The 13,816-nt window shown below is 34.9% G+C and overlaps 2 protein-coding genes across 3 annotated transcripts; both read left to right on the top strand.

Annotated features, from left to right (window-relative positions):
- The first annotated feature begins 5,215 nt into the window (after positions 1–5,215).
- Positions 5,216–8,107, top strand: LOC137743319 (E3 ubiquitin-protein ligase RMA3). Of its 2 annotated transcripts, none has more exons than XM_068483185.2 (2): positions 5,216–5,460; positions 7,245–8,107. In XM_068483185.2, the coding sequence occupies exon 2, from the start codon at positions 7,256–7,258 to the stop codon at positions 8,009–8,011; it is 756 nt and encodes a 251-aa protein (XP_068339286.2). In that variant the 5' UTR covers positions 5,216–5,460; positions 7,245–7,255; the 3' UTR covers positions 8,012–8,107. The 2 variants fall into 2 exon arrangements, with proteins under 2 accessions (XP_068339286.2, XP_088535026.1); XM_088678900.1 differs by lacking the exon at positions 5,216–5,460 and adding an exon at positions 5,486–5,608.
- Positions 8,108–10,860: 2,753 nt separating this feature from the next.
- Positions 10,861–12,802, top strand: LOC137741586 (expansin-A12). Its single transcript, XM_068481282.2, has 3 exons — positions 10,861–11,059; positions 11,672–11,981; positions 12,480–12,802. Exons 1-3 carry the CDS (start codon positions 10,921–10,923, stop codon positions 12,793–12,795), a joined length of 765 nt encoding a protein of 254 aa, XP_068337383.2. The 5' UTR covers positions 10,861–10,920; the 3' UTR covers positions 12,796–12,802.
- The last annotated feature ends 1,014 nt before the right edge of the window (positions 12,803–13,816 follow it).

Genomic DNA, 13,816 nt, shown 5'->3' on the forward strand with positions numbered 1-13,816 from the left:
CTTCCTGCCTCATACCTCCATGAGGCTCCACCCTAATCCTAGCCACCACCATCACCGAACTGACCCAAGCCAACACCCCAACCACCATGAATACCCTGAGCAACCAGCCATTCTACTTATTTTAAGAAATCTTCACAACACCGTCCCATATCTGCCATCGAGTTTTGTTTCATTTCTCCATATATACGTCATCGTTGCCTCCATGGGTACGTCGCCCATACGTCGATCTCCACCTTCTTCTCCCCTGCGCCAGTGTTGACCCCATACGAACCCTACCTTCACACTCTCATCGACCACCATCCCAGCAGTGTCAGTTCCTTTTTATTTTATTTTATTTAAATCGTATTTTTATTTTTAAATTGATCTTTTTATATTTATTAAGTATTTAGAGTTTTAATTAATTTAAAATGAAAATTTTAACAGTAAATTAAACGAATGGACCATATTAACTAATAAAATAAAACACAAAGATTAAATTAGCCAAATTAAAAATCCTTAAACTAAATTGGCCAAATGAGCAAAGCACAAGAACTATTTTGACATTTAAGACTTTACTAAAATGACTAATTAGAGCTAAAGACAGTTGTAGATGAACTTTAATCCTTGAAGTTGATTAAAATTTAATAAAAATCTGGTGTTAGATTGGATATTGATTTTAGTCCTTCAAGTACTTAATTCAAATTCATATTATATTATTATTTTTTAATATTTAATACATTAAATTTTAAATTTATTATACCAAAATGTCCGTAGCTAAATATATTGTAGTGAATTAGTGGCACATAAAAAAATATGCAAAAACATAAGTGTACCGAAAATTTTGTATCTAAATATATGATACTAAACTAGTGTACCAAAATGTCAGTACCTAAATATATTATATTAAACTAGTGTAACGAAATGTCCGTACCTAAACATATTATACTAACCTAGTGTACCGAAATGTTTGTACCTAAATATATTGTAATGAATTAGTAGCACATAAGAAAATATGCAAAAATATAAGTGTACCAAAAAAATCTTTACTAAAATATTTTCTATATAAGATACTTACCATAATGAGAATTAAAATTTATAATTATGAACACCATAAAATTATAAATAAAAAAAGAGAGACATTGAATACATATGGCGGCATTAAATAGAGTTTGGGGACTAAAATCAAATTTTAATCTTGTATAAGACATTTTTCTAAACGTCATCTTATTTAAGGATTAAAATCTAAATTTCTATTGTAGATATTAGACAGGTCTAGTCAGCATAATCACCAACCCTATATTTTTCATTAAACTATAGTTAATTAGCTGGTCACATTCTTCTGGATGGTCAACGTGCAAAAGTAAAATCTCCATCGACTCCCTTAATCTTCATTAACTTCAAATTTTTACTTGCTTAATTGATTTGTTACAATTTTCCGCATTTCAAAAATTGTAAACAAATGAAAAGCTGATTTGGTCAAGAAAATGAGATGTCATGTTTACTGATTTAATCGTAGTTTCTAGTTGCACAGATTTTTGACACAAATGTGAATTTTGGTGCATGTGATGTAGCTATTTATATGGAAAGTGGTTCTATTCATATATAGCATTTTACATCTTACACATCTTATGTTGATTTATGTCATTTGATTTTTTTCAATTCATTTGAGCCGAAGGCCGGAAATTAAGAAAATGTATAAGAAAAAAAAAAAGGATGTGTGAATATCATCAACTTATTTGTAAGGACGTACGTGGATCATATTTTGTTCTAATCCAAGAGGCACTATCCCATTTTCTTCTTAAGAAGAATGATGAGATTACTTGATAAACAAGACTTGTTCTAGAAGGGGCTTTTTGACTCAAGTGCCCTTCCCCTTGCCTCTAGGGGGCTACTTCAGCTTGACTAGAAGTTAAGAGAGTTAGTAAGAAGTCAAGATATGAAATTTATTGAATTAAGTAATAATATACGTGTTTTCTGTTGTTGTAGTGCATTGTTGCATGAAATTTTTATTAAAAACATAATTGTCCTTTTTTGATTAATTAAGAAACAAAATTGTGTTATAATATGGCCGGTAAGTACTCTTTAGTATATGTTGTTTATTGATGCATATCGATATTGTATTCCTAGAAAGTATGCCAATGTGTTATATGACAATAAGTCTGCCATCTTTTAGGAATTGTTAGTTCTTAAGAACACATTAATGTAAACTATCATTATATGGAATTATAGGGAGAGGGATGAAGTGAAAGTCAACCACACAACCTTAGTAAGATGACGATCAATTGTATGACCAAAGGATTTCTCTAAAAGCAAATTTAGAGGAGTATGTGACTACAAGTTGGAATTATCTAGATGTTGCAGTCGGGGCATGCGGTATAGGCATTGGAAGGATTTCGAGGATGCCTGAAATGAAAAATTTGATGAGACTCTATCTGATTGGTTGGTCGGATAAAAGATATAGGGGCCCTAGCGAGGTAACAAAGCTATAACAGATCTTCTTGTATGTAAAATTGTCAAACACATCAAGTTCGACTTTGTATAATATCTTGGCGTATAATGTGTAAAGTCATGGATTAAGTGTATCGAGGAAAGCCTCATGATTGGTTTAGGAGGAAGTACTTGATCGAAATTTCAATGCATTTCAAGTTGGACTTGGCTGAAGTCGCCATTAATACTAGGTATAGATGGTATTTTCTTGGAACAGAGTAATGGTACCATTTTACTTGAAAGATTAGTAAAATGGAGTTGCTGGTACAAGTGTAGTTAGTAATAGTGGTCAAAGCATGCGCATTTATAAGCTGAACCACGGATTGAGGACAATTTACAAATATTTGTAAACTACAGTTGGAAAGTTAAGAGTACATAGGATTTGATACTTGGTAATGATATCCAATCTGTGTAGCCAACAAGATTTTATATCATCACAATCAAGTGGGAGATGTTAGAATATGATCACGATGATGTTGGCTTTAATGACTATGTGTGTATTTGATGTATGAAGGTGCACCGTAAGATTGGTGTACTAATAACATTTAACCAAAAATGTGATAAGAAGTATGACTTATCATAAGGGTTATCTTGCATAAGCAATGTGTCTTATTATGAATAAAATCATAAGACTATTCATAGAAATACAACTCTCTGGATTAATCCTCTAGATAAATCATTCAACGTGAAACAAAATTCTCCTCTTCCCCTTGGTGTGCTATTTCTCCCTTGGCACTACCACATACTAATCAATAGTAACGACATTAGAGTTCGATTCTGTGACAATCATGTGAAAGCCTAACGAAGACTATCTATTTAAACCAAATTTACAGACCATATGACGTAGTTGTTTATGATTAGATTATTACTTAAATGTTAATTAACGTGCTTATTTCATATTATTTTTTATTATTAAGATGCGCCGTCCAACCTGCTGTCAACTTATCAATTCAAAACACACTGGTCTGCTACTGCTAGGGCAACTACTCATTTTTTGCTTCTCAAAATAACCAGGCTGCTGATAATTAATCAGCAGCTAATTCCACCTGGCACGTATAGAAACTAAGACTAATTAGAGTTAATTAATTTATTTATTTGTTAAAATGACTAATTAAAGATAAAGACGGTTGCGGGTAACGGTCTAGTCAGCAAAACCTCCAACATCCAACCCTATATTTTTCATTAAAATATAATTAATTTGCAAGTCGCATTCTTCTGGATGGTCAATGTCCAAAAGTAAAATCTCCATCGACTCCCTTAATCTTCATCAACTTCAATTTTTCCCTTGCTTAGTTATAACCAATGAAAACCCTAATCAGCTTTGCTTGCTTACCAGCCAAATATTTTTCTTCGGTCAAGAAAATGAGGTTTCGTTTTCACTGGTTTAGTCGTAGTTTCTAGTTGCTTCTTCTAAATTCATAGCTAGGAACCAGGAACGTTCCTCTGTTGTTGCCGGCCCTTGCCAAACACCAATAGCAAGGCTGCACAGGTTTTTGATCTAAATGTGAATTTATTGGTGCATGAGATGTAGGTACGTAAGGACGTACGTGGATCATATTTTGTTCTAATCCAATTCAATGATCCGGTTCATAACAGATAATTCAGTTCAAGAAAAGAGACCTCCTAGAGTTTGAAACTCTTTTCTAGTAAATTACAATAATTTTAAAATAAAACATTGTCTTGTTAATGCGGATGTAGTATTTTTCATCCTTAAAAAATAATTTTAGAGATTTGTATAGACTATATTCAAGATATTCATATCCAGTCCACAATAAAAAATCGTTAAGTATACGTATCTTTAATCAAATACACAAAAAGTGATTGAAACAAGACCAATTAAAACTGAGCCAATATATTGACAAAAAAAAGAAAAAAATAGAGCTAAGAAACTGATTTTATAAGGTTACCAAAAAAATAAGTAGTTTACTTTTTACACAAAGAATTTAAGATCTTATAAGCTTAAACACTTCACTGTAAGCTCGTTCTAATTTACCTTCTTGCCACATCAATGACATGTGGCAAGAAAACTCATTTCTAACCTCAATCAAACCCAGGTTTTTTACTGTATTAGGAGATATTTTTCATGGTGTAGGGAATATGGCTCAGTATATTAAGTGTATTGAAAATTAAAAAAAAGTTTCAACCAATTATATTATTATATTAAGTGTATTAGAATGTGTTTATGACACATGGAAAAATTTCTCCTCTATTAGAAGACAAGCGATACACTATGTGCAATAATAAAGTGGAAGGATAATGAGAAAATATTTCTTAAAAGTAGAGAACAACTAACCTGACACACGTACATCGCAAATTGCGTCCCTTGCCAACAAAACAAAGGCATGTGAATGCTAAGGAGACTCTTAAAGTAAGACTCTTTATAGATTCTCTATTACTTTACTGTTTAACATTAATTCACATGCCAATATTATAAAATGTTGTACAAAAAATATAAGGTAATAGAAAGTCTATAAAGAATCCTACTTTTTTGAAATTTTCTTAACATTTCTCTTATTTCAATGTTACATAACATTACAATAACAATGTGATTATGTCATGTAAGTGTGTATCATGTTGTGCTCGGAATACATACAAAAATTCGTCCAAGCAAACAGAGAAAATAAAAGAGGGGTAAAGGAAAAAAAGGGATCATGGCGTTGAATTGATTTGAACTACCATAATAAATCCATTCATACGTGGATTGAAGAGCCGACGCGGTTGAACTCGTTGTAAATATATATATTCACATCTTGCATGACATTTGAGCCCCAAAACAACATTACACCAAAATACAATACTCAAAGATCTCTTTCTTGTTTTGTATTTATACAACCTACACCTCAACCCTTTCGCTCTCAACCATTTCACCTCTCCTCTCTGTCGCCAACAATCAAACCCACCACCTCTCTCTCTCTCCTCTGTTTCGTAACCTGTAAGATTCGGAGCTTGTTTTTGATTGCCACCTCGATCCCTTCCAGCTTTTTCTCTTCCTCGGTATGCATTATCTCTACCTCTCGCTCTCTCTTAATTTTCTTTTTCATATTATTTGTTTCTGGACTTTGTCTGTGAAAGTTCTTGAATTTGTTGGTTTTATTTGATGGGTTTCTCTTTAATTTTGATTTCACGTTTAGAACAATGATGGGTTGGTTCCTTTTCTCCTCCTTTTTTCTGTGTTGGGGTTTCAATTGCCATGTTTTAATGTGATTTTATTATGTCTGTGATTTCTAATCCCTTGAAAATATAACTGTTTCATGTAGTCCTGGATAATTAGGAGTTTTTGTTTTATTTTTTCCCCATCTTCTGAGTTCTATTTGCTTGGGAGAAGTTGTTTCTGGAACCTAAGGTTTATATCTTTGCATGTGATTTTCCATAGAGGAATTTATTAATGGAAGTGAGTGGCGGTGGCAATTTCTGCCATTGTAATTCTCCCACTGGCGATTTTTCGGTTTCAACTGATTTACATCCTACAAAAAAACATGTTTCAATTGCTAAACATTAGCTGTTAGTGGGTTGTTTGATCAATATTACAAAGAACTGGGAATTTTCTTGAAGGAATGTGTAAATTTTTTGTTAGGCTTACTTTAGCTGCCCTGAATCCTAAAAATTGAGCATCTTACACTATAGTTCTTATGAAGGCCAATCTTCACAAATGATTAGGCATCCTCATGGTACTAATTTGTTCTCTTGAAATTAAATTGTCCTCTAGAATTCCCTCTGAATATCTATAAACCTGTTCCGTTTTGGAGACTAAGCTTTTGAGTTTTGCTATCCTTGCAAGCTTAGAAGCCTTCACCTTGCACCCAAGGTCCTGACTTCAATTCCCCCCTCCCCTGTATCGTTTGTAGAAAAAAAAGAAAGTTTTTGCTATTCTTTTCGCTTTGATTTGGCATATGCGATTTCTGATTAATTTTGTGATCGTAAATCCCTCATAATTTCATAATCCACTCTTGCAACATTGTTTCTTCTTCCAAAACATTTTTTTTTTGTGGATACTTTTGGCTTGATTTGAAGTCCTGAATCAAGATCTGTAGGTTTTGGAACCTGGATTACTGAAATCTTTAATCTTGTAATCCTCTGGGGTTCTTAAGATCTATTCTTGAGAGTTATTTTATTTATTACTGAATCGTCAAGAAACCGAAATTAAACATTGTAGGCTTAACAGTTAACATTGAGTTGTTTTGGAGGTGAGAGGTGAAAAAGGGGGGAGAACATGATCCTGGCATGTTAGTCATACTCATCTTTTCAATTGTTTAGGATTAAGATGGGTAGAGGTCATTTATGTTCTTCTTATACATGATTAGTGGGTTTAAAACCCTTGTTCTTTTCGTCCTCCAATAGAGGCTAAGTGATATTTCTGTATCCTTCTGTCTTTGTCGCTTTAAAGTTAACTAAACACTAAACACTATTTTCTATGTTGGTTCCTTTGTTTTATTCATTTGTGGTTTTTCTAAATGCTTAGTGTCTATTTAGATAGAATTCGGATTTGTTTTATTCATTTGTGGTTTTTCTAAATGCTTGGTGTCTATTTAGATAGAATTCGGATTGAGGAAGTTGTCAGTGACATTGTTAAGATTGATTATAAAAGCTTTTAGTCGAGGTCATAAGATTTAGGGACAGTTTCTTTTGTACTCTCGAAATTCCTTGCTTGTAGTATTTATTAATGGAATCTCTCTTCTTTCTGTCAGATGCGCAAACATTTGCACGCACTTGAGTTGTTTTGTTTTACTGGTGTGTAATGGCAATTTATGCTTACTAATAAACAAACCCTTTTGTAACAGAACATATCGCTATGGAACAGAACTTTTATGAGCCTGAGACACACTTTGTTTCAGTTGGAGATGTTTCTGTCAAGAAGTGGAATTCAGTCTCATCCCCAACTACAGTCTCGGACAACGACACTGGCTGCTTTGAATGCAACATATGCTTAGATTCAGCACATGAACCTGTGGTGACTCTCTGCGGCCACCTGTACTGCTGGCCGTGCATTTACAAGTGGCTTCAGGTACCAACTGCCTCTGATGAACAATCCCACCTGCAGCAAACTTGTCCTGTCTGTAAGGCTAACATCACCCCTTCTTCAGTGGTTCCCCTCTACGGTCGGGGCTTATCCTCTTCAGATTCTGACGGAAAGAAATCTCAGTTGGATCTGGTCGTACCACGTAGACCCCCACCGATTACTGCTACTACCGCCACATCAGTGCCAAGACAGCAACTTCATCCAAATTTTTTGCAAAGGCATTCAGAGTCTGTTCACGATCAGTACTATCCCGCTTATGGTGGTTATGCTACAAACTCAGATTCAGCTTATCTCGGGGGTACAACGATGACAAATTTATCCAATCCAACGATTGGAATGGTTGGAGAGTTTGTGTTTGCAAGGATGTTTGGGAACTCAAACACTAATTTGTTTACTTACCCGTATCCGAATTCGTACACCCCAAGTAGTCTTAGGATGAGAAGGCAGGAAGTAGAGCTGGACAAATCTCTCAATAGAGTAACCATCTTTCTTTTCTGCTGTTTTATGCTGTGCCTTCTCTTGTTCTGAACATATTCTTTATATAGCTTCACTCTTGTACAGTTGTAAGAAATGACCATCATACAGAATATATACACCATATGCTGGTAGAGATTTTGTATTTTACTAGTATTATACAGTATAGCCCTTTTGTTTTTTGGATGCATCTAGGGGCCAGGCCCAAAACATCTTAGAGCTCTTTCGAAGTACTTTAATAAAAAACAATTTTGCTCGAAAGCGCTTTCAATAAATACATTTTTATTAGAAGCACATAGCATGTCTTGTATAAGGCACTACAGTTGCTATTTTTTAGTATGTAATCACTTTAAAAGATGGTTAAAAACATTTTTGATAATCTGAAATCATTTTTAGTCATTTTAAAAGTAATTTAAACCAAACTTGCTAAATCAAACCGGGCGTAGAAACCAAATATATGTTCAATAAGCGCGTGATCAATCTGTTAAGCTTCTATACTAAGTGGTTGACAATAAGGGAGTTATGTGCGGGCTGGTTTAGGAGTTGTCCAACTTGATCATATGGTTAAGGTTCAAAATTGGTGTTGTGTTACGAGTGGGTCAAAATGACCCATGAGACTACTCAAAATGACTTGAACGATGGTATTGGTACTATTTGTTTGTTTGTTTGTTTTTTTTTTTTTTTTCAAGTGGTAGAGAACGTTTATAAAAGAAAGTCCAAATGGGACAAAATACAACGTACGCAGTCCTCGAATGGTCGGCATGAAAAAATAAGAGCTACTTATACAAACAAAGTATGAGTAATGGTTCTTCTTTACAGCAATTTCAAAGAGTACATAAAAGAAATAACATAAAAGAGTTTTACCCCCCAAAAAAGATTATCCACAAGGTCTCAAATAGTAGAGGCCCAAAAGTGGCTAATAGAGAGAAACTTAGAAGCCTAGATGAGGGATGACTTGTCGCAGCTACCCGAAATCAGAAGTGGCCGACAACCCACATTGTCAATTCCACACCATAAAATTATCCATCCATACATCGTACCACATACAAACCTTCAATTGCCCCAATAAAAATCAATGGCAAACCACATACCAATAGCATCATAAAACCCAAAGCAAAACTGACAATTATCACCAATTAACTTGCAAGCCAAAAGAAGCAACCAAACCTCACTATATCCACTGCCCGGAGATCAGCAAGAACATAGTTCAAACTTCAGTGAAGTAGGACATGAATTCATAACCACAAAAGGAGGCAGGGCAAAACTTTGTGCCGAACTCAAATGCTTTTCGCACACCTTCAACTGAATGAGTGGCGATTCACCCTAGAGTGGGCAATGGGCACAGGAACTTGGTCAGACTTCTCAATTGAAAACTGGTAAATTGATGGCAAAAGAAAGTATTGAGGGTTGGATCTGTGGTATGGGTTAGGAAATTGAGGTTCATTTGGGGCTAAATGAAATTTGGCACATGTTGGAACCAAATTTGCACCGTCGTGAGTGGTGGCAGTGCACAAACATCGAGCAATTTGTAAAACAGTAAACAACCATGAGCAAGCTTAAGACCGAGGGAGGGGGTGTCAGCTAAAGGCTCTCCGACGGTCACGTTAGTGAATAATTTTAGACTTAAGCAGTGGACAAGTGAATTGAAGTGTTTAGATTGCGTTACCAGATATGAACACCAGATGAGTGTATTTATACTGTGTGAAAGAGAGCTTTTTTAGGATATAATCTTTGTTCTAAGCTAGGAGAATCTTAGAGGATATCTAGGAGTAGATATTGCACCCTCTTAGAAGTTTGTGATTACTGGAAATCCAAGACTTATTCGATCTGATTAAGTTCATATCAGGATCAGCTCGCGTGTCTTGCGAAACAAGCATGATCATCCGAAGGAATTGCTTGGACTCCGTCTATTGCCCTAGAATAGGGTGATAGTATCCTCGGTACTATCCAGCTCCGCCCGAAATTGATGAATCCACGACCGTCATTGAAAGAATTTATGAATCTGCCACATAGTTAAAAAGAGAGTTCCGGTAATTACAAAGATCAATATGAAAAACAATGAGCAAAATATCAAGGCAAGAAAAAGAACTTAATAGAGACTTAACTCATTTGTGACAATCATTTGATAACAAGAAGTTTGAGTAACTTGGGGCGCAAGTAATCAACTTAAAACACACTTGTTCTACATCTGCTATATTGAGATAGCAGTGGCATGCCTAGCACTTAGTTAGTTTTGATTGCAAGCTTCAATGCCTACACCTAAGGTCCCACAAAGGCACCTTTTAGAACTAACTTTGTTCTCTTCTTGTAGCATCTCAACAAGCAAGAGCCCGACTACACATCCAAAGTGCCAATCCCTTGAGAAGCTGTGCTGAGGTCCAAGGAGCCTTCTCTAGAGAAATCTTTACCTGAACACACATATTAATTAACCCAACTCATTTGAAGTCGCCACCACCAAAACATATTCATATTGTTCGGTTTAGCAGTAGATCGATCGTGCCCATATTCGAGTTTGTATTAATTAATAATGGTAAACTCATATTTGCTAGCTTCATGCATGTTTCGTATCATTGAATTTGATCACCGACAAAATCACCGACATGTTACTCTGAAAAAATAGAAGATCGCACAACTAGTTGTGATCACATGTATTTGCTCTATCATGTCTCAAAAAAACGTCATTCCCTTATCGTACACTGTCTTTCCGTACTTCATAGGACGTGGGAAAACGCGTTTTGCAAATACTAATTTTGTAAAGTAAATACATATATATACGATACCATGCATGCATTAATGCTAATTTTCATTTTATTTTAATTTAGTCACCGACGATCCTGTTTTGATCAGTCTATAAAATACTAAATGGAAGCCTGCTTCTTCAAGAAAGTGAAAGAACTTGAGAGTTTGTCTGGTAACAAGTACAGAAAAATCGATCCGGGGGTTTAATTTACAGAGAAATTATAATGGTGCCTCTTTTCTGGCATATTTTCTTGTTCGTTTGTATAGTTTTGGAGGGCATTATCCTCACCAATGTTGAAGCCGATGGATGGCTTAGTGGTCATGCAACTTTCTACGGGACCAACCAAGACCCAGCCACCCTTGGTAACTCACTTTTATTTTGATGAGAAAATAATGTTCCTTCACTTGTGTAACTTTACTACTTATTTCTTTATTATTTTTCCAAAGTTGTTTGTTGACGCTTTAAAAAAATGATCATGCACTCTTCCATGAATGTTCTCTTTCATGCTTTCACAAATGAGGAGTGCAATATAACTTTTCAAGTGTGCCAATAATATGTTTTCTTATTAATTTCTAATTATGTATTCTAAAAATGTCATTCTACCTCACATCTTTTCTTTTATATCCGTTTATATACCTAATATGTTATAGGACTGTCAATAACAAAGGCGCAAATTTTAGCGCACGTTATAATTTTTTTTTAATTAACTTTTGTGTACTTGACATATGCTCGAATTGGTTGTTATGGGCGCCACCATTTTTCTTTTGTTTGTGCAATATGCGGTGACCATCACTTAAAATTTTCAATTAAAATTGAACATTAATAACATTGTCAATGATTGCTGGTCTAGTGACATGCAATCTTCCTTCACTTCGTTGTAAGAGATTTTGATTCAAATCTCATATATTATAGTTCTAAGTTTTAAAGAAATGATCTTAAGAACAATATTGTTGATTTACATTATGTGTACGTAGGTGGTGCTTGTGGTTACGATAATACCATCCATTCGGGGTTTGGAGTGAACACAGCTGCCGTGAGTAGCACACTTTTCAGAGGAGGTGAGGCGTGTGGGGCTTGTTTCCAAGTAATGTGCAACTACAACACAGATCCAAAGTGGTGCCTTCGAGGTCGATCTGTGACGGTTTCCGCCACCAATTTCTGCCCCCCAAACAACAACGGCGGGTGGTGCAATTTTCCCCACCAACACTTTGACATGTCCATGCCTGCTTTTCTTCGCATTGCCCGACAAGGCAATGAAGGCATAGTTCCTGTCATTTACAGAAGGTAGCAACAATATTATATGGCTAAAATACATTATTACACAACATAACAATTCACGAGTTTATAGTCAGTGCCCATTCAAAAGTCCTAATATAGTAAATCCCAACATGCATGCACTATCTTTCCGGCCCGAACATATACTTGAGGTCTAATAAAGAAAATTTTATATATATGAAAAAGGAGACTCGAACTTGTGCAGTCTTAATTGTTGAATTATAATCTAATTTAATTTACATTATTGATCGATGTGTTGAATTGATATATTATGAAATCTGCTATTGGTAGTCCAAAAATGTTATTATACCGTACTTCTCTTTTATCAAAGCATAAGAGAGAAAATATACATGAATTAATGCATGATGACATTTTTAGACTATTAATAATTGCTCCCTATGTTATACATAATGTAACTTTCAAGTAATTTTTGGTGTGACGGTAGTCTGAAACATTATAACAAACCTTGATCATCGTCTTTGCAATTAATGTGTGTATGGACTAAAGAGTGTCCTGCAAAAGAAGAGGCGGAGTCCGATTCACCTTGAAGGGACAGTCGAGCTTCAACATGGTGATGATCTCCAACGTCGGCGGAAGTGGGGACGTGAAGGCTGCATGGATTAGGGGGTCGAGGATGAGAAGAGGAACGTGGCTGGCCATGCACAGGAATTGGGGTGCAAATTGGCAAAGCAGCGTTGACCTTCGAAACCAGAGACTCTCTTTTAAGCTCACACTGGTTGATGGAAGAGCACTTGTATTTTCTAATGTGGTTCCTTCCACTTGGGGATTTGGACAAACATTTTCATCCCGCAACCAGTTCTGAACTTACGTACGACTAACTAATTCATCAAAACAAGTTGGGAAACATTATTGTATTTGTATGTTTATTCAACCATATTAATAAATATATTATTACAATTACATTTCTTCTTTTGAATTTTTATGTACAAAGTTGCAACATCAATGTTCACCTGGTTGTGGTTAACTATTTTACCATACAAATGTCATAAAATCGTATCCTATAAGTTGAATTTATATATGGAAAACAATAAACAATAGATATTTAGAGTATCACATTCCATTTTAGCCTAAATACAGTAGTTATTACGACAATCATGACTTATCTGTTATGCATGAATCTGAACCATATCGCTTTGTCGAATGTCTTTGAAATATGAATACAGTGTATGGATCCTACTTAAAACTGGCCAACCTCTTAATTTTCAAAAAGACAACATTCTATAAGGGGCATTGCCAAAAATAAAAATTCTAAAAATTGTTGTATTGTTGTTACTTCGATCCATTAGGCTTACTACATAAGAATTGGCTCCACTTTTCATACCTTGCCCACAATTATTTGATCCCCTACAAAGTAAGTGCTAAAAATTTTCATGGTTGTTTGTTCAATGCTAGAACAAATTAGTGGAGGGACTTACGAAAAAATGAAACATTGTTTTTAACAAGAAAAATTTTAAATTATATACAACAAAACTTGGGCTCTATTCAGTTTGGAATCTGCCGTATGACTTTGTTGCGAAATATACATATTCCACTTTTAAAAGAGAAAGTCTTAAGTACAACGGCAAACGCAAAAAACTATCTACCTCTCAATTAGTTTGTATTTGTAAATTCATTTTCAAGTTTTGTGGATGCAGATATGCGCTAAACAACATACTAAGTCTAAGATTTGGGAATAAGGATTGGATGTGATTAAGTTTGTTTGATAATAGTTGCATCTAGTTATGTTGGTGGTAAGTCTTTTGAGTTTAGCGACACCTATTGTTTTTTATTCATAATTTGCTTGTGTTTTTGTGACAAGGTACAAACTTTAAAGAAATCTTTAA

This window comes from Pyrus communis, chromosome 11 (genome assembly GCF_041283825.1).
Source record: "Pyrus communis isolate YQ-2024b chromosome 11, ASM4128382v1, whole genome shotgun sequence".
Taxonomy (NCBI): domain Eukaryota; kingdom Viridiplantae; phylum Streptophyta; class Magnoliopsida; order Rosales; family Rosaceae; genus Pyrus; species Pyrus communis.